Source organism: Salvia splendens, chromosome 1, assembly GCF_004379255.2.
Source record: "Salvia splendens isolate huo1 chromosome 1, SspV2, whole genome shotgun sequence".
Lineage (NCBI taxonomy): Eukaryota > Viridiplantae > Streptophyta > Magnoliopsida > Lamiales > Lamiaceae > Salvia > Salvia splendens.
The window spans coordinates 30,107,252-30,127,914 of record NC_056032.1 but is presented as its reverse complement, the minus strand read 5'-3'; the positions used below and the strand labels follow the sequence as shown (position 1 = coordinate 30,127,914).

Below are 20,663 nucleotides of genomic sequence, written 5' to 3'. Positions count from 1 at the left end.
CTTCAAGAATCAAGCATTGTCACCGGAAAGTGAGGTTTCGAAGTTTGAAGGCATCAAGATGTTGAAGCCATCTGCTGCAGTGGATATGAGCATTCCCGGTATCTGGGGATGCCAATGAACTTCTTTCAGGTCCTTCTGGCCCTGCAGAGTTAGGTAAACGAACGCGATGAGGCAGGCCATCTTGTTACTTATTCATGAATAGGTTTTTATTAGTCACCTGATGAACAAATAGAAGTTGTGGTGGCAAGTCATTGGGAGCATTTACTTGCTCTTTCGTCTTGGCTCTGAACTCCGCCTCCTCTTTTTCGTCTCTCTCAAGGGAAAGGGTCCCATATCCTGACGAGGATATCAGCATTCGTTAAAATTCAAGTTTTATGAGGATTCTACCGTATCTAGAGGCTTCTTACATTAGTTGATTGTCAGCTGAAGACACTGCCAAGGTGGAGGCCTCTCTCCATTCAATGGATGTGATGGGGTGCTTATGGTACTCAAAGTGCGCAACTACAGAGTCTCCTTCATGTGCAAGCAAAAAACAACGTTACAAAACACACGGATGAGAGAGGGGAAGGAGTTGAGACCTTTCAATACCTTGAGTAATCTTAGATCACGGATGGAAAAAAGTCCCGTCATCACTACCAGATGCTAGCATACAGCTCGCCACGCTAGTCAAGAAAGATGCAATGAGAGAATGAACCACAGCAAACCAATATGAGTAAAGAAACAAAGTTATAAGCACCTGTTCCATGTTCTCACATTCACATCAGCTTTGTGTGCTTTGATAGAAACTGCAGGAGACTTCCCAGCACAAGTATCCCAAATTGCAATAGTTCCAGAAAAGCATTGCATGGAACCAATTATGTAGTGTCCAGCCATACCTGACACAAGCCTTCCGGGAACAACAGGACTCCAGTCAATGGCATAGCCTTCATCCTTGTGTCCAGCAAACTTAACTAAAGGAGCTTGATTGAAAATGTTCAATCCTCCATTATTAGTTGCAGTATCGACTTCTTCCAAAGCACACAAATGAGAGCTGAAGTCCCACACCTTCAAAGCATCCATCAAGTTAGGCTACATACAAGAGAACAATTTCAAGTACACGAAAAGTGTACCTGAACAAGGCCAGTATCTGCCCATGAAGCACATATATGAGGATGTTGTGCCATAGCACGAATCCGGTTTACACTGCCTTCATGACTGACCTTACATACCTGTAGAGGCCCATTGCATGAAGACACAAAATGCTCAGAAGGGTGCATATAGGTTGAACCGAAAAAAAGTACTACTCCATAATGATTACAGAATTACATAATTATACCTGTAAAACTGGGGTCTTGGTTCCGCCACCTTCCTCCTCATCATCCTCATCACTATCACTACTGTCACTCTCCATATCCGTATCTTCATTATTTGATTTTGCAGGCACTAAGTCACGCCTCTTCCCAGAAGCATTTAAGATCTTAAAGATTCCGATGTAGTTCCGGACTTCTCTGCCTACCAAAATGGGAAATGTAAACCTGATTAATATGTAATTAATCAACCAAAAAAAAACAAAAAACTTCCAGAGAAGAGAAGGTGTGTTACTTTGAAACATTCAATATCTTCTCATCAGCAGTCATCAAGAAAATATTAACAAAGTATTAATCCTTTGTCATTAACATTTTTTGGCATACTGTATATTTATATGGCCAACATCTATACAAATTAACACATACAGAGGAATAGCTATCTCATCTGCTCGATTAAGCAACAAATCATTATAAACAGGAAAAGACTCGAGAATCACCTGTGTTCCAGCAACGGAATAGAAGGTGTGTGGAAACTCAGTGCGCACCAGGCCCAAATGAATCGCGCAAAATATCAAAACTGTCTCAAATCAAACCAAACTATCAGCTCTTGATATTTAAAAATGGTTTATGCAATAGATATGGCTCAACAATTTAACTGCAGCTCTGGTAGGGAAATTAGCTATCATACACTTCAGGTGGTGTTCGGTTTCCTAGATAAAATAACACCAAGATATAATCTAGGATTGAATTGTAAGATTATTTTAGTCACAGTGGATTAGCTATGACTAATTATCTCATGATTATAGGATTGAGTTGTGGGATTGAATCTCATGAACCAAACACACTACATATTTAATCCCGGGTTACGCAAAATCGAACACCCCTTAAATGTACAAATTACAATCGGATGAAATGATTCATTAAAGCTTCTCTTACAAATGATCACTACCCCTGCATCAAAATTGCAACTTTTTAACAGTGAATTACAGAAAAGGTTGATAAATTCCCAATCCCCACCTCTCTCTCTCACTCACACACACACATAGAGAAGAAGAAAGAGGCTGACTCAATTAAAAGCAGAATGACAAAAAGAAGGGGATGAATGAGCATATTACCTCAAGCAGAGGAAGAGAAACCCCCAAAATGTATGAGAAAATCGGGTTTATAAGCTACTTTGCCACTAAAATAACAAAAATATACCCATTTTGTTATCTTTTCCATAAATGGGAAAAACGCCACCATGGTTGGCGTGTCTATAGGTAAAAACGCCAACATAGTTGGCGTTTTATAATGTCATCGTATTTTAGTTGTATTTTCTCCAAATACGGTTAAGTTAAAAACGCCAATTATGTGGGCGTGTTTAACAGATATAGACGCCAACGGCGTGGCGTGTTTAAGTTGAAAAACGCCATGGTCATTGGCGTGTTTAACATAGCTCCATTGAAAGCTTTGAACAGCAATAGCAAGCTGCGTCCTTACAAAGCGTGGAGAAGGTGGGAGGCGAGGTCGGAAACGGCGCCGTGGCGGTGGGGGTCCAGCATAACCCAGCTGTGGCTCAAGCCATCCAATTTCTGGGTGTCGCTCAAAATGTCGTCATCTTTGAATACCACTCGGATTCTCTTGCCCACCTCCATCACATCACCCATGCACTTCCCCCCAATTCCCCACACAGTTTGCTGTGAAGGTGTAGTTTAGAGAGAGAAGAGAGAGTGTGAGTGACACTGTAATGCCGCACTGTTTAGTCTGTCTGATTAACTGTGAGAGAGAAAGGGGATAAGAATCTTGTGATGTTAAACACGCCAATGACTATGGCGTTTTTAAACTGAAACACGTAACTCCATTGGCTTCTATATCTGTTAAACACGGCAACATAGTTGCCGTTTTTTAACGTAACACGCCAATCAAGTTGGCGTGTTTTAAATTAACTGTATTTAGAGAAAATACGACTAAAATATGACGGCATTATAAAACGCCAACTATGTTGGCGTTTTTACTTATAGACACGCCAACCGTGATGGCGTATTTCCCATTTATGGAACAGATAACAAAATGGGTACATTTTCGTTATTTTAGTGGCAAAGTAGCCTATAAACCCGATTGAAAAGTGGGTGAAAAAAAGTTAGTGAGGCAGGGGTCTTACTTGTATATATTAGTTTTTAAATAAAATGTGAGTAGAATGAGTTAGTGGAATGTATCATTTATGGTAAAAGTGAATCGGGACTCCTATTCCCGGACAGATTAAAATGGAAAAACGAGACTCCTATTCGCAAACGGAGGAAGTATTGTGATTGGGCAATTTAATTTTGTAATTTGAATTCTACAGTACAATACTAACTCCCCCCATTAGAGTCTCATTCTTTGGCGGCACAAGTTTTAAAAAAAAACTGGGTAGTATTAATTTTAAATGAAATGTGAGTGGAGTGAGTTAGTGGAATGTGAGACCCTATTACCAGTAAAAGTGAACCGATGCTCCTATTCGCGGACGAACTAAAATGGAAAAACGAGACTCCTATTCGCCGACAGAGGGAGTATAAAATTGGGTCTAATGGGTATATTTACAAATCACAAGTTGGGCTAAATGTAGTATAGTTTTGATTTATTAGTAGGCCTGCTTAACCGGTTCTCCGGTTCTTGGGTACCTGGAATCGGAACCGGAACTGACCGGGTAATTGAGGAACCGGGAATTGGAGAACCGGTTCCGGTACCGGTTCTAATGTTTTTAAAAATTCTGGTTCCGGTTCTACCCGGAACCTACCGGTTCTTACCAGGAATCGAATAATATATCAATTTTAGATTTTCAAATTTAGATTTTATAAAATTGAATTTATTTTCTAAAATTTAAGTATAGTAATTAACGGTAAATTATTTATTAATATTTGTCAAGGTTAGTTTTAATTCTTTAGTTTTACTGAATGTATTCTTTTCTACATGGATATTGCTTAAAATAAATTCTAGCTTAGGTAGAGCATATGATTTTCCAATTTTTGTGTTTCGATATAATACTTCATTTATGACTTCTATTGTTTACCATTATATTCATCGAGGAAACATGCGAAGGAAATACCATATCTTTGGTTTGACATCACAGGCAACTCGTGAGCTAACGGGAGGATCAAATTTCTTTATACTACTATTACTTAGCGGAGATTGTGTGATTTTTGTTGAATCTAAGCTAAATCTAGTGGTGTTAGATTAAAATTAGGGTAAATAATAAATAACTAACCATTAATTATTATACGTAAATTAAAATTAAAACTACAAATCGGGTCCGGTTCCAACTCCAAGATTCATGAAAATTAGCAATCGGGTACTTGGTCAACCGGACCGGATAGAACCGGAACCGGCCGAATAAGCAGGCCTATTTATTAGTTATTCTAAATGATTCCAAATCAAATCAACCAAGTTTATCGATAATGTTTACAAAAATTAATTAGCTTGCTAAGATTGGTACAAATATAGATGGGTACAAATATGAGGTCGTTCGATTTGCATGTCTGATGGAGTATGTGTTACGTTTGATTTTTAAGATTAAATCTCACTAACTTAATTTTAAATGAATATTTTTATAATTAATCTAATTACTTTTATGTTATAAAAGTAATTTCATAATTTAATCTTAAATAAATTATTATATGATAAATTAGTCATATTAACGAAACGGCACCTAATGTGTCATAAATAGGAGGGGTACTTCAAAAAAATTGATAATATGGGAATCGTAAAAATGTCATACTAACAAAGAATTGTACCAAATCAATCGAACTATCCCAGAATTTTAGAATTAAGCGAATCTCAATTTAAACAAAAAATATAACAGAATTGAATAGAACTTTATTTAATATTTAGATTTGGTCAATTTTTTTGGTTTCCATATATTTGGCACAATTCTGATCTTTTGAGAAGATACTTACGACATTATATTATTATACTTAATTTAATTGATAAATGATATAAGTCTCACTACCAATAATATTTATATAAAATTGATAATATGAAACCGAAAAAAATATGGGCAAATTTTTAAAAAAAAATCACGAAATTTGGTCAAATTCTGGTCAATCCCGCAACTTAAAAAAATGACCAATTATTTCATAATTTTGACATTTTTCTCAATGGTCTCTTTGCAAAAAAAATCCACAATGCTAGGTTTCTAAATTTATCAGCATAACGTGTGGGGACGGAGGGAGTATATTTCTACGACAAGACTACTGAAAAAATCACGTTTGGAATTAATTAAACTATTAGTGAATTATCCAGAATATTATTTTGAAGAATAAAATTTAAGCTTCACAATATTCTATATTAGTAGTTAAGTGATTTATCTTGAAAATACACAATTATTAGTTAAGTTCAATTTATATTTTTATATTGTATGAATGATTATACATCAGTCATAAATTTTGATATTTGTTGGATGAATTTAATGATTTCAACATCACTATTGATTCATGGCACCCAAATTACTAATTTAAATATTTGCATTGGGAAAGGTTTATATTAGTATAATTAAAAACGTCTAATTGATTGAAAAATGTGTTTAAAGGCTAATTATTTCTTTATTTTACATTATTATATAATACTACCTCCGTCCCCTAAATATTGTCATACTTTGACCCGACACGAGTTTTAAGAAATGTAATGGAAAGTGGGTTGAAAAAGTTGGTGGAATGTGAGTCCTACTTTTAAAGTATTAGTTTTATAATAAAATGTGAGTAAGAATGAGTTATTGGAATATGAGATTCACTATAAAAAATAGTAAAATGTGAAGTGTGACATACTTTCAGGGACGAACCGAAATGACAAACTTTGACAGAGGTATACAAGTTATAAATTCAGGTAGTACTAGTTATAAATTCAGTTATTTCTCATATACTAGTATTTCAATTGGTTGTCTAAGTTACTTTTTTCAAAGCTGTCTTTTATAGTATATTGATAGATATAAAATAGTGTAGACCTAATTATAATGGAATAAAAAATGAATAATAATTAAAAACGAGTCTGGTGAATAAGTAGTAACAAAAAGGATGTGACAAACCTTTAAATTTATATACTCATTCATTGTATTGTAATTGAGTCATCTTTTTAGCACTGATTTTGAAAAAATTATATAGAAAATAAAATAAGAAAAAGATTAACGTAGAAAAGTCTTTCTCCAAGAGGTTGCGAGTTGGAATCACATTCTAATACGCGCAACTAATATGCATGATTCTAAAACAATACTACTATCAAACATGAATTACAATCTTCACACAAAGCCATCTTCACAAACCTGTACAACAAAGACTATCGACATCGATCTAGCTTTGGAACCCGACAATCAGCCATAGGTCGTATCGCGAGATCACCTACTCCACCTATTCCAAATCCACCAACGGCAGTTTCCAACACTTGGGATCCAATTCAGCCTGTCAAAAAAAACGAAAGAAATCAGTCCGGCCGTTGTATAAGTAAAATAATTCAGACCATTTCTTTCCGGCTGTTGTATACGTAAAATAATTCAGACTGAAGACGACGCACCTGAAATACCTTTTCTCTCCACTGGAGAGAGCAGCCGCGGGCCTCCAAATGTTCAAAGAGCCAAGGTGGCAACAGTGACTTGAACGATGCCTGAAGCTTCACTTTTGTTAGCCCGCTGCACGCCAAGAGTGCAGCGGCTAGTCCAGCTGGAGTCACCCCCTCCCGGTGGAGGAGGGTCATGCTCTGCAGGCAGCTGATCCTCGCGAGTGACAAGAGCCCCAAGTCCGTGACATTGGTATAGGACAAATTTATCTGCATATCAATAAAACACGAAACGGATCAGATGATTGGCCACGAGATTTGGCTCCAAACACGAAAGAACAAACAATCTTACCTGATTGAGATTCTGAGAGAAGTGAGATAGAGGAATCATTCCCCCATCGTCTATGTTCACACACTTCTTGATGTCTAATCGGGTGAGTTGCTTGCATCCAACGGCGATGGCGGCTAGGCCCAATGACGTGACAAGGGGGCATCCTCGAGTCTCTAATGTGCTCATCTTTGTGCATTTTGACAAGGCGATCAAGGAGGTATCGGATATGGACGTGCAATAGGCTATGTTGATCATTTCAAGGACAGGGCAGCCACGAGAAATGGCTAGAATACTTGAATCCGTAATCCCAGCTGATCTGGAAAGGGCAAAAACGGAGCTCGTTTCAGACAAGAACAACATCTATATAGAACGTACAAGCCACTAGATGGTTGGCTACCTGTATAAGTCTATCTCTCTGAGCTTTGAACACGAAATGCCAATGTGTGTTGCACCCTCGTCAGTTATATTCAGGCAGATCCCAAGCTTAATGCTCGAGAGCTGTAAGCAGCTCGAGATGGACTTGAGGCCTTCATCATCTATTTCATTGTCAGTGAGGTCAAGCTCCTCAAGAAGCTGGCACCGCTGCCCTATCAAGACGAAAGCTTCAGCAGAGACCGAGGTGCATGATTCCATCTTTAGGGAGACGAGGGAAGTGCAAGAATTCGTGATGTGGGCAAGCGAGACGTGAGTTATCTTGCGGCAGCAGGTGATGTCCAGCTTCTGCAAGTATTTATGCTTAGTTACGAGTGAGGAAAGCCCTTCATCTGTCACCCCGATACATTTACTGAGGCTCAGTTCCTTCAAGGAGATGCACAAGTTTCCAATGGCCTTGAGACCCGAGCAAGTGACCTGGCAACCATCAAGTTTTATACATTGTAACGTCGAGAGGCTCTGCAAACTATTAGCAAGAGCAAGATCCACCTGAAAAACAGAGGATGAAAATTGATAATTTAGGCTGGAAAATACGGAACTCATGAAAAGAGGAAACGGAGTAAGAGACTTACACGAGAGCCATATGATAAGATGAGTTGCCTGAGACTTCCAACAGCGCTGGTTAGAGAAGTCAAACCAACATAGCTCACATTCTGACAGCTCGACATATCAAGCGTCTGTTAGAAACGAAGAATCATTAAACACAACTTACAAGTAGCAATTTCAGACTGCGAGCTATGTATTCTCACAATTTAGACCATTTTCATCCACTTAAAATGTCCAATCCTCAAATAATTCCCAAATAACTAGTTCAAAAATAAGTACCTCCAACGATTTGCATCCTAGCTTCGGAGCTGTGAGCCTGTCATCGTCAATCCCAAAACATCCTTCAAGAACAAGATCTTCAAGGTGTTGCAACTCTAATATTTGTGACAAACATTTATTGGTGATCTGCATAGGTTAAAATGAGACACCATCAACGTCGTACTTAGTTGAGCGTCGTAGAGATTATGATTATGTTATTTACAAAGAACAAAAAATATAAGACCACATTATGATTTGTAAGTTACTATTAATCATGTATGCTATATTCAAGCATTTGAAAGATCACTAATGCCAATCCATCTAGATAAACAAGTATGAAGATTGAATGAGCAATATCAGTAATCTAGAAGTTATCAAGCCAAAATTCCAATCCATTTAGATAAACAAGGTATGTTTAGGTAATCCTCGAAAGCAAACAAGAAAAACACCAAACACAGAGTCTCAATCGATTGAAAATCAGCATTACCGGCAAATAAGAGAGATCCAAACTCCTCAAACCCTTGCATTTCACAGCAATCAATCCCACCCCCAAATCCCCAATCCCTAAACACCATTTCAAGCTAAGCAGCCTCAATTTCCGACATCCCACAGCAATACACCCAATCCCAATATCCGTAATCGATTTACACCTCACCAGCCACAGCCTCTCCAGATTCCTGGCCTCCGCCACCGCCGCCGCCGCCGTGTCCCTGAGCTCCGCCGCATTCGACAGATCAATCTCAACCAAATTGGAGCAATTCGCCACCAAACTCGATAACCCCGCGTGGGAGAAGAAGCTCGACCTAGAGAGATCAATCGACCTCAACGCCTCCTTACATCCGGCGGCGATCGCGCCGAGGGAGGCGTCGGTTATCCTCGGACACAGGGAGAGATCGAGATTTGAGATATGGCGATATCTGGCGAAGAGCTTGGGAAAATGCTCGGAGCGCAGGGGTTTGAGGAATCTCCTGTGACGAGACTCGATTGCGTGGAATGAGCTACAAACGAGAGAGAATGACTTGATATCGCAGGGGTTTTGGTGGAGGAAATCGAGGATTGTGAAGACTATTTCTTCCGACAGAAGATCGAAGCGGGAGAAGCTAGATTCTTTTTTGTTCTTCATTGATTGAATTTGAGTTTGGTTTAGTTGAAAACCAGAAAAATACTCAGAAAAAGAAATGTGGAATGAACAAGTAACCGTTACCAGAAAATAGTTGGCATGGATGAAGAGCAGAAGGTGTGGACTGAGGAAGATGATTACGTGAAATTATTATAATACCCCTTTTTGGCATTTTCGCTCAAATGTGGCCTACCGGTCACCAACTTTATCCATTGACATACTTACCCTCCAGGATTGATATTTTTCTACTGTATGATAAAATAAAACAAAAATATGATTGTTAGAAGAGGATAATTCTCACCTTTTATTGTTTGGTGAAGCAAAAACTCTATGCTGAGTTTTTTAAAATTTCTCTAAAAAAATCAATAATAATATCCTTTCGAAATGAGTCAAACTTCTAATCTATTGGATTAAAAAAAGTGTGAGCTATGCTTCATCATTAAAAAATTATGCCAATTATGCCAAAGTTTGTGAGTATTATGAGAACTTTAGTTCAAAAGTATCTAAAATTATGAAATAAATATCAAAAAAATGAGTTTGGGTTTACTTTAAATGATTGGACATTACTGAATTAGTTGTGACCTAATTACACTTTGAAATTCAATTTCATTTCTATCAATATCATCTCAACATTATGCCCAAAAATGATATTGGGAGTAGAAGGAAAGGAGTAAGGAAAAGAGTAAACAAAATTTTCCAAAAGAAAATAAAACGGTACTCCGTCCCAACTAAGTTGAGTTGTATCATATTTTGGGATGTCCCAACTAAGCTTAGTCATTTATCTTCTTGACTAAAAATAAAACATTCAATCACCTACTTTACTCTCTCTTTATTTTTTTTCTACTTTATTCATTTTTCCTATTTTTCAACGCAATATTTTAATCTCCGTGTTCAAAAGTTGACTCAACTTTGATTGAGACAAAGGGAATAGAATCAGATGATTGAGTTTGGGGGCATAATGGTAATAGAAGGGGGGGGTGAGTGGCGTACGGTGAAGGACAAGAAAAAGGGAAGGTAGTGGAGAAGGGTAGTTTGGGAAACAAAAGGTGATAGTGTGTTGCTGTTGTGTTCAATAAGTAGAGTCGGTTTTATTTGGGGCAGCAAATATTTGAGGAAGGACATATCCCATGTGCGGAAAGGTACGAAACATCAATATAAATTAATATTTTTTAATTTTAATTGAAAGTGAAAATGAAATTGAAAAGAAAAATAAAAGATGAATAGATAAGCAATAATTATACTTTAGTGGGTGGCCGTACTTATGAGTCACGACGTAACTATTGAAAGCGTACAAAGGTTACCCTGATAAGAACGGAAGTCCGCCGCACATGGTATCAAATGCTACATCTATTCACCACACGTGTCATGTTTCCTTTACCTATCTATATTTTCTAAATATTCCATGTTTTTTTCAAATAAGAATATTCCACCATCATACCCTATTCCTATTTCTATTTCTTTAGTCCCACAAAAAATAGATTTTTTTTCATTATTAAAAAATAGATAGATTTTTTTCATACTAACTTATTAATAGAGATACTTCTTTTGGCCACAAAGTTTAAGAATACTGTGTTAAATAGATGATAAATAAAATAAAAAAGAATAAAGTAAAAGAGATGAAGAGATAATAAGATAAAAGAGAGTTATTTTTTGCCTAAAATAGAAATGACTCAATTATCCTGAAACTTTCCAAAATAGAAAACGACTCAATTAACAAGGAACTGAGGGAGTAACTTTTTCCAATTTAATGAGAAGGACTTCATTCTTCATTAAAAATATTTCAATCTCTTTTTATTTTGGGCACGTAGATTAAGTCAAAAAAATTTGGGCACGTAGATTAAAAATTTATGTTGAAAAGTATGAGAGTGAAATAAAGTATGAATGATAAAGAGAGTAAAGTAGGTAACGGAATAAAGTAAGAGTGATTGAATGTTTTTTTGTCAAAAAATTAAATGATTCATTTTAGTCGACATCCCAAAAAGAAATACGATTCAACTTAGTTGGGACGAAAGGAATATGTATTATTAAAGCTCACACTGTCTCAAATTTTATTTTTATTTTTATTTTTATTTTTATAGGAGGAAAGGAATATTATTTTGGCGTGCACTTAATTGCTTGGTCCACTTAATTGCTTGATTATTTTTATCTGCAAGTCTCACTTTTATTGTAGGTTTACTTTGATTCATGTGAGTTAGTAAAGACGACATTAATAAATACTCCTGCTGTCTTCTAATGACAATTCTTTTTTATTTTTGCAAGAGTTTTAAGAAATAAAAGAAAAGTGGATCTAATAAGTCAGTGGAATATAGATCTCACTTATATATATTACTATTACAAAAAAATGTTAGTGAAATACGTTAGTGAAATGTGTATCTTACTTAACATTTATGGTAAAAAGTAAAATAAGACTATTAATGGTGGACATAGGGAGTAATGAGTAATATTAAATACTATCCTCTAGGAATGTCAATCCAACCCAAAACCCGTAGGTCGACTCGAATAATCCAATAAAATTACTGGGATAGGCTGTAATTTCGCAACCCGAATACAAAAACGGGCTAAACTGATTAGCTCATTAGAGTTGGCGGGTTAAACGGGTTGGCTCGGCAGAGTTGCGGGTTGGCCCAACGGATTGCAGTTTTAAATTAAAAAGTGGTAGGTTTTAGGGGTTTTTTTTGTACTTTTGGATTTCATGCGCCACATTTCACTAGTCTTTTTCAATTTTTATTTCACACCTTTCCACTCGCTTCCACACCACTAACTTCTAAGTCACCTCGCCATTCTTATGTCATCCGTCAACGTCACTTACCATCGCCAAAGCTAATCAAGACAAAATTGAGAATAAGTCCATCAAAATCTCAATATATTTAACGTTTTAATAGTAATTCATGTAAGATATGATTTTTAATTTTCATAAGGAATTGATTATGAACAATACCAAAAGAATGGCATGAATACAAACTTTAATTCAAATTGATTGCTCTAATTTTTTATTTATCTTTGTTTGTGTTGTAGTTGATCGGGATTGAAAGACTATTCTCCAACTATTATTGAGGAAAATCATGAAATTTTGAGGATATTATGTGATTCTAAAGATAGTTGAATTATTTATTTTATCAAAAAATTTATTCTTATATTCACTTTAGTTTCTCAACTTTCTCTCTAACACTCCCTTTATTCTTCTCATAGATGAGTCATTTTTTTTTATTTTGAAAATTTTTATTGTAATTAAGCCATTTCTATATTTGATAAATAAATAACACATTTTCTTTTTTTTTACTTTATCATCTCTCTTATTTTAGGAGGTATATTTATCTTTTCTGAATACAAAAGTTAACTATGATAATTAATTTTGTAGGAGTATATTTTTTCAATAACCTTCATCTGTTGGAATTCACAACTAGTAGTATTTTAAAAAAAAGTATATTTACCTATTTTCATTTGATATATTTTATGATTTAGTCCATCAGTCTCATAAAACTATAGTTTTTTCATTTTGGGTTGCTCATAAAAATAATTTTTTCTATTTTTAGTAACTTCTTTCTCTCTAATAAGGCGGACTCCATTAGCCACTAACAATATTATAAATTTTTTTTATCTCTCTTACTTTATCAATTGTGCATTAAAATTCGTTCCAGTCTCAAATGTTCATAATTTTATGAGGCGGCGGCAGGGGCGGACCCATGTGGAAGTGAGTAAGGGCTAAAGCCCTCAATAAAATTGTTTTATTTTATTAATTTTTTTATAAATTATGAAATTTATGCAAGTTTAGTGTAAACTATTTTGTAAAAGTTCGTATAAATATTCAATAAATTTAAAAATATACTTTGCAATAAAATTTTAGAAACCACAGCTCCTTATTGAAATATTTTTCTGCGTCCACTACTAAATCCTGAACAGAGGAAGTGATATTTAATGTTTATGGATGTATTTTAACTAGGGAGTAGTACTTAATCAAAAGATAACAAATTATCACACAAATTTTATAGGCTATTACTTAGATAGAGACATGTGGATTTTGCATTTTTCTTCGAGTATTTACTACATGTCCAACTCACACACAATGTATGCCATTACTCTTAATAGTATGCAAATATGAAATTGAAATAAATTAAATCATATTTAGGAAATATGTAGCTTCCAATTTCCATGCCCAATTGCCCAATTCTGTAGTTACTATGTGTTGTCCATTTAACTATATGATCTTATTTCTTTTGCGAAAAACACGTTAATTTCAAGTTCAATTGACCTACATTAATTAGGCACGATAGAGTCAGAAAGACATTATTATGCAATAAATACATACTCCGTCCCTCTCTTAAAAATATAAACTTTCTAATTTAAGGTATTTTTTCTTTAATAAGATGAGATGTATTTTCTATTAACAATACTTTAATCATTTTATCTATCTATATTTTGCTTTATTAATTATACATTAAAATTCATGTCTATTTAAAAATTTAATTATATTTTAAAAAACAGAGGAAGTATATCCTGAGAATATAATCTATTTTTTTCTTGTCAACAATATTGAATATTAAACTCCTTTCCCTTGGTTGGAAATAAGTTACTCCCTCCGTTAGCCATTAAACATACTTTGATCTGGTCAGTGGCGGATTCAATTCATAACAAGAGGGTACAACTGTACCCCCAACTGTAACTAAATTAATTATATATTGTGCAAGCTTATGGCTAAATGTTTTAGTGGTGTAGTGGTTGAATGTGTCCAGGGACGGATGCAGAAATAAATATGAGTAGGGGCTAAATTTTAAAAATTTTATATAAAAATAAGTTTTCATGTAATTTAAAATATTATTAGGGGTTTTTATATACCAATATAAAATTTAAAATTTTATAATAGAAAAAAATTAAAAAATTAGATTCATTAGGGGCTAAAGCCCTCCCCTCTTTTCATGTGGGTCCGCCAATGAACGTGTCCATTCTATAAGGAGAGGACAATTGCGGTTCGGCTTCGGCACAATAATTTAATCATGTTAGATTTATTTTCATTTCAATGCAAGAGAAAGAGACATCAATTTCATCAAACACGCTGTGGAAATTAGTACTACGCGTTTGTACCACAAACTTTTATTCTTGTTGGACTTGACTCTCTGGTTTAGATAGGTACTAAAATCATCATGAATTTAATTTTTGACACTATTATTTTCTCTAAAAAGTCATGATTAAGTATATATACTAAATTTATCATTAAACTAATAAACAATTAAATTTGTAATACAAATTAAGTTTAGTCTTTGATTATATCAATCATTCAAATCCTAAATTCATAATTCAAATTAAAAGTGCACTAGGCATGGAATATTCATGAATATATCTTCTCAAGAAAGCCTAGTGCCAGATTTATTTGTCGGGTGGAATATGTTCTAAAAGTTGAAATTAAAATAGATTTTTTTTTTCTGTAAGCAATCACGCCAAAGAAAGAATATTTCACATTTCAATTTCAATTTCAATTATCTGTGTTCGCGGATTGCTATTTAATATTCCATTTACCTTTTTCCTTTCTTAATTAATGGACTTCACCGTTCACCTAACTCATTACACTCACGTTCAATTATAAAATCAATATATAAAAGTGGGGTCAACATCCCACTAACTCATTTTTCTACTTTTATCACAAAATCAAATAATTTCTTAAAACTCGTGCTGAGTGAAAATGAGACTGTAAATAACGGACGGAGAGAGTATATACAGTACGCGGATGTAAATCATAGCGGGCTCAGAAACTTTATATTCGAGTTTTAATAGTACTATGATATTTCATAAATTTATTACCTTTGAGATAAAGCACAATTTAATAGTAATATTAATTTTTTACAATGATTTTTTTTATATGTAGTACTCCTTCCGTCCCGGCAAAGATGCCATATTTCTTAGCTGATACGCATTTTAAGAGTTGTTAGTTAATGTGGTTAAATTGAGAGAGAAATAGTGAGTGTAAGTATTAAATGAAGAGAGAAATAGAGTTAGAATATTTAATAGGCGAAAGAAAAAAATGTTTAGGTGTATTAATTGGAGAGAGAAAGTTATCAAAAATAAAAATGTGTTATCTTAATTGAGAAAAATTAAAAGGGAAAGTGTGTCAATCTTAGTTGTTGGGACGGAGAGAGTAATAGGTTAGGGTGTTAATTTCCCACTCATTCAACTAGAGGGCAAAGTTTGTCCTACGTAGCTGGTCAGAGTGTTAATTTGAATTTGACCAACATAGAGCGATACAACATTATTTTAGGGCTTTGTAAATGATTTACTTAGTAATTTAAATAACTTCATTTTTGTCTGGGGCTTTATCTCTCACCAATGGCGGATCTAAAAAATAAAATTCGTGGGATCGAATATAGTAAAAAATATTTTTATTATTTCTTGACTCTGATGGCGTCCTTTTCGTTACTTCCTCATCTGTTGTCGTCTTCATAAATCCTACTAAAGTAATCACATCTGCAAATATTATCAACATCTAAACTGTTATTTTCATGCTTAATACTTCGTCGAAATGCATGGCTTAGAAATCACAACTCATCTTAAATAACAATGTATCCTGTTTTTACTTCATTGTTAATGTAAAATCATAAACTCGATAAGAAGTCTTTTGGAAAAAGAGTACTAAGATGGACACATATATTGTTTAAATTAGACAAAAATAATATGATGCCTTTCATAACTAATTAAAATTTTATGAAATTACTAAACATAACTTTTTAATAATATGAAATCATGTATTTTTGTTCCTTTTAATAAATAAGATAGATATGTATAAATAATTATCAATCCATTATATGAAAAATAGTAATTAAATTTCTAGGTACTAATTTGAAACTAGTGTCCATCACAGTAAATTAATTACTTATAAAAAGTTAATTTGAGTGAATTTTTGAAATATTAAAACTACTTGTTAATTTTGTAGTATTTAACAAAAGAGATAAAATTGATATACGATTATCAAATCAAAAGTTGGGGAATTTTTCATTTTCATCGTCTTCTTCCCTCCTCTCCTCTCCTCTCCTCACCTGTGTAACTCCATTTTTACTCTCAGCAACTCAATTTTTTTAAATTCTTCTTCTCAAATATTCAAACAACTCCTGTGTCTATAAATTTCTTGGTCTCACACACATATGACCACCAAGAAGCTTTCCCGCTCCGCCGCACTTCAGAGGCCGGAACTAATGGAGTTACCCATGCCTTAGTTAGCCAGCTCGACCCCACCTGGATCCGATTGGAGGAGGATTTCTTAGCTCAATTTGGAGGTGGATTTCTTCAGTAAAATTGAAGAGATAGTGATGCGAATATAGCTGACACGCATCATGTAACAAATCCGATCAAGGACCTACACCGACCGCGAACGAGAGCTATGACAAAAGCCGAAAGTAGTGCTCGAAGTCACATGGGAGCCAAATGATGAGCCACCAAAACGCCGGAGAAGAGCAGGTCCTCGAGTTAGACAATATGTTGAACGTTGATTTTTTAAGGGTAAAATAATGATCAATTTATTTCCTCTTTCAAACTTTAACTGCAAGCAAATGACAATGAAGTAGTTCATGGGGTATCCATCCCACGAGAAAGGAATAGCTTCTGAATCTAACTAAAAAGCAAGTAAATTTGTTTGATTTTGGTTTTGAAATGGAAAAGTATAAAAAACAAGTAAATAAAAGATGTGAAGATAACACAGAATGAGAGGAAAGATCGTTCTTAGCTCGTTTCGGGTTGTTCGTTTACATGGATCCTATTTTCTAATAATATTTTGTTGCTTTTGGGATCATGTCGTTTTACACTCGCACACGGCTGATCACTGATCGTGGAATGGAACACCTAGGGTTGACTAATCATGTCCCCTAGGCTCGACTCACCTATCCTATCCTCATCTCTACAAGACGCATCGTAGGCTCGAGATAGGCTTCGAAGCACATTCAACATCTAAGATCCATCTGGGATCAATCCTTACCAGTCTTAGTCCTAGAATTCCCTATATAAGTTTGCTCCCTACCCCGAGTTAAAGAGACATAAAAGTTAGAGCCATTGTCGAATTTCGTTACCTAGTCTAACTCCACCCGGGATAGCAATAAATACATATAGAGACAATAAGGAACAAAATCATTAAATACATGTTTATGAAACAATATTCACAAACAACTCTTACTAACTAAGAACAATCCATATGAAATGAAAGCATGAGAAAAAACGTAGATTCTATCATTTGGGGGTAGCTCTAGGTTGGATTTGAGCTCTAATCTTCAATCTCCTTCCAAAAGTGGCTCCAAGTCTTCTTCCTCCCTCCCTCTGAAATCGAGCTTCAGCAGCCTCTCCTCTGTTAGGCACACATCCCAATGCTATTTATACGTTTGGGCTGGCCTAGAACTTAAAATTGGGCTTCAGGACGTAGCCGGCGGGTCGTCGGGTTAGTAAACGCCTCGAACCCAGCGTCGCTGAAATTGGGTTGCTCTGCACAGTCTTCGTAAAATGGCCGTAACTTTCTCTATCGGATTCTGATTGAGGTGTGCGAGGAACCCACACAAAGCTATTTCGACGATGAACACAATGGTGATGTTTTGGGTTCATTTGGAAATCATCTTTGTAGGCTGATTACTGTTTATATTCTGATCTTCTTTGTTTTCACGCTATACTTACTCTTTTCTTCTATTCCTCTATAAGATCTAGCCATTTCACCCTGCACTACATCATATTGATCTTGGAGCAAAGATGATTAGAAACAGAGGCATTAGTCATGAACTTTCAATTTAAGTTATAATGATACAAGTCTCTAAATTCTCGAATTCAATAATAATATTTTAGAAAACTATATTTTGTAATACCTCATTCATCTTATAGAAATAGACCATTTGAAAATGACACGAGTTTTACGTAACTGGTAAAGTAAGAGAGAATAAAAAAAGTAATTGAAATAATATAGTGGATGGTGAGGCCAATAAATGATAAAGTAAATAGAAGGAGAAAATGTTTCCATAAATGAATATGAACTATTTATGTTGATCTGATGAAAAAAAGAAATTCAGCTTATTTTTATGGGACAGAGGCAGTATAGAATTAAGAAAATACGCCCTCCGTCCCACTCTAAGTGAACTATTTATGTCGATCTGATGAAAAAAAGAAATCCAGCTTATTTTTATGAGACAAATGAAGTATAAAATTAGGAAAATACTCCCTCCATCCCACTCTAAGTGACACATTTTCCTCTTTGGGATGTCCCACTCTAAATGACACATTTCTAAAATTAGAAACATCACTCTCTCTACTTTTTCCTCTCTCTTTTATTTTATTCTCTCCACTTAACTCACAAAATAACACTATATAAAATCCCGTGCCTAAAAGCAAATGCTTCACTTAAAATGTGACGAAGGGAGTATAATTAATTTTTTTCAAAATTTATGGGGCTCCATATCCCAAGTGCATGCAGTTCCCCAAGTGGACGTAAATTGAAATCCATTTTATATAAGGATTTGTTCGGTTTCATGCTTGCAGAATTAGAATTGGAGCCTTCAATTCTAAATCTAATGTTTGGTACTGTAAAATAGTTGGATTTAGAATTGAATTACAAAATGGTATTGAATTCGTATTACACAGTTGGAGTTCCATATCAAAATTAGATAAATCGAATTCCAAATAGTTACTCCCTCTGTCCGCCATTAGGAGTCCAATTTCTTGGCGGCACGGGTTTTAAGAAATGTTAAGAAAAGTGGATGGAAAAAAGTTAGTGGAATAGAGGTCTCACTTGTATATATTAGTTTTAAATAAAATGTGAGTGGAATGAGTTAGTGGAAGGTGAGACCCTATTACAATTTATGGTAAAAGTGAACCGGGACTCCGATTCGGGGATGAACTAAAATGGCAAAACGGGACTCTTATTTGCAGACAAAGGGAGTATAACATTGGACATATTCACACATTAAAGATACTTGCACGCGCACTACACATGCATGCGCGTGCGTGCGCATACACCCACGACGGAGGGACATTAGGGCCTGGGGGACAATGCCCCCCCCCTTCGGTTAAAAATATTTTAAGTATATATACTCATTATCAATATTAAAAACAATTGTTGGCGAGTTGGGAGGTGCAGCGTCTAACTTGCTTTGGGTCATGGGATTGAAACCTCTGATTAGGGGTGAGCATTCGGGTTTCAGTTTGATTTTTCGCCTAAACTGAACTGAAACCGAAAAATCGAATTTGTGGGAAAATTGAAACCGAACCGAAACTGAAAAACCGAAAACCCAACTAGAAAAAATGAATTAAACCGTAAAACCGAAATTGTTTTGAATTTCAACCATAAACTGGAAAACCGAAATTGTATGGAAAAACCGAAAAACCGAAAAAAAAAGAAATCATAAAACCCTAACATAATTAACATCCATCAACCAATAAAATGTAAATATTTAAGTCATAACATCAATGTCAACCAAAATAAAATTTCAAACTAAGTGTTCACTCTTTAATTTCTTCCAAGTTTCAAATATTCTATCGGGTAATTTAGAAAATGAGGATGGCTGGAAGGAGACGAGTCGTCGGGTGGAGGGCGCCAGCGTGAAGACTGGGGTGGAGGGTGTCGGTGTCGGACTGGACTCTGGAGCACGATTGGAGTGGAGGGGAGTCGGGTGGAGGGCCGCCGGCGTCAGGCTGGACTGTGGAGCACGATTGGAGGTCGGAGGCGACAGAAGGAGAAGAGATGGGCGACAGGTGTAGAATTTTGATTTTGGAGAAGAGGCGGACGACTGAAGTAGAGAATTAGGGTTAAAGCTTTAAGTACTAAGTAATATATATATATATATATATATATATATATATATATATAGGGATGTATTTATTTCATTTTTGTATCTTTTTAATCTAAGCTCCACGATTTTGTCATCCGACGGTTAGATTGATGCCACGTGTCATTTAATAATGCAGATTTTTAGTTGAATAATGCACACCGACTAATAATGCACCATTATAGTGTAATAATGCAGATTTTCAGTTGAATAATGCACACCGACTAATAATGCACCATTATAGTGTAATAATGCAGATCATCACAACCATCCAATTCAAGGATCCAATGGTTGTGATTAAAAAGAACCTTGGACTGAAAAGCTGCGAAGGACCTTAACACACCTCTATATATATATAATCTATAATATATATTAAAATATAATTCGGTTTTTCGGTTTGGTTTTTTTACAAAATC

General features: G+C 35.1%; 1 protein-coding gene and 1 pseudogene across 1 annotated transcript; both read right to left on the bottom strand.

The window, feature by feature from the left end:
- Nucleotides 1–3,081, bottom strand: LOC121797949 (annotated as a pseudogene).
- A 3,294-nt stretch (nucleotides 3,082–6,375) lies between these two features.
- LOC121797939 (F-box/LRR-repeat protein 3-like) lies at nucleotides 6,376–9,586 on the bottom strand. Its single transcript, XM_042196725.1, has 7 exons — nucleotides 8,840–9,586; nucleotides 8,374–8,499; nucleotides 8,121–8,225; nucleotides 7,514–8,037; nucleotides 7,138–7,432; nucleotides 6,804–7,055; nucleotides 6,376–6,691 (listed from the first exon to the last, which is right to left on the bottom strand). The coding sequence occupies exons 1-7, from the start codon at nucleotides 9,473–9,475 to the stop codon at nucleotides 6,641–6,643; spliced, it is 1,989 nt and encodes a 662-aa protein (XP_042052659.1). The 5' UTR covers nucleotides 9,476–9,586; the 3' UTR covers nucleotides 6,376–6,640.
- Between the last annotated feature and the right edge of the window lie 11,077 nt (nucleotides 9,587–20,663).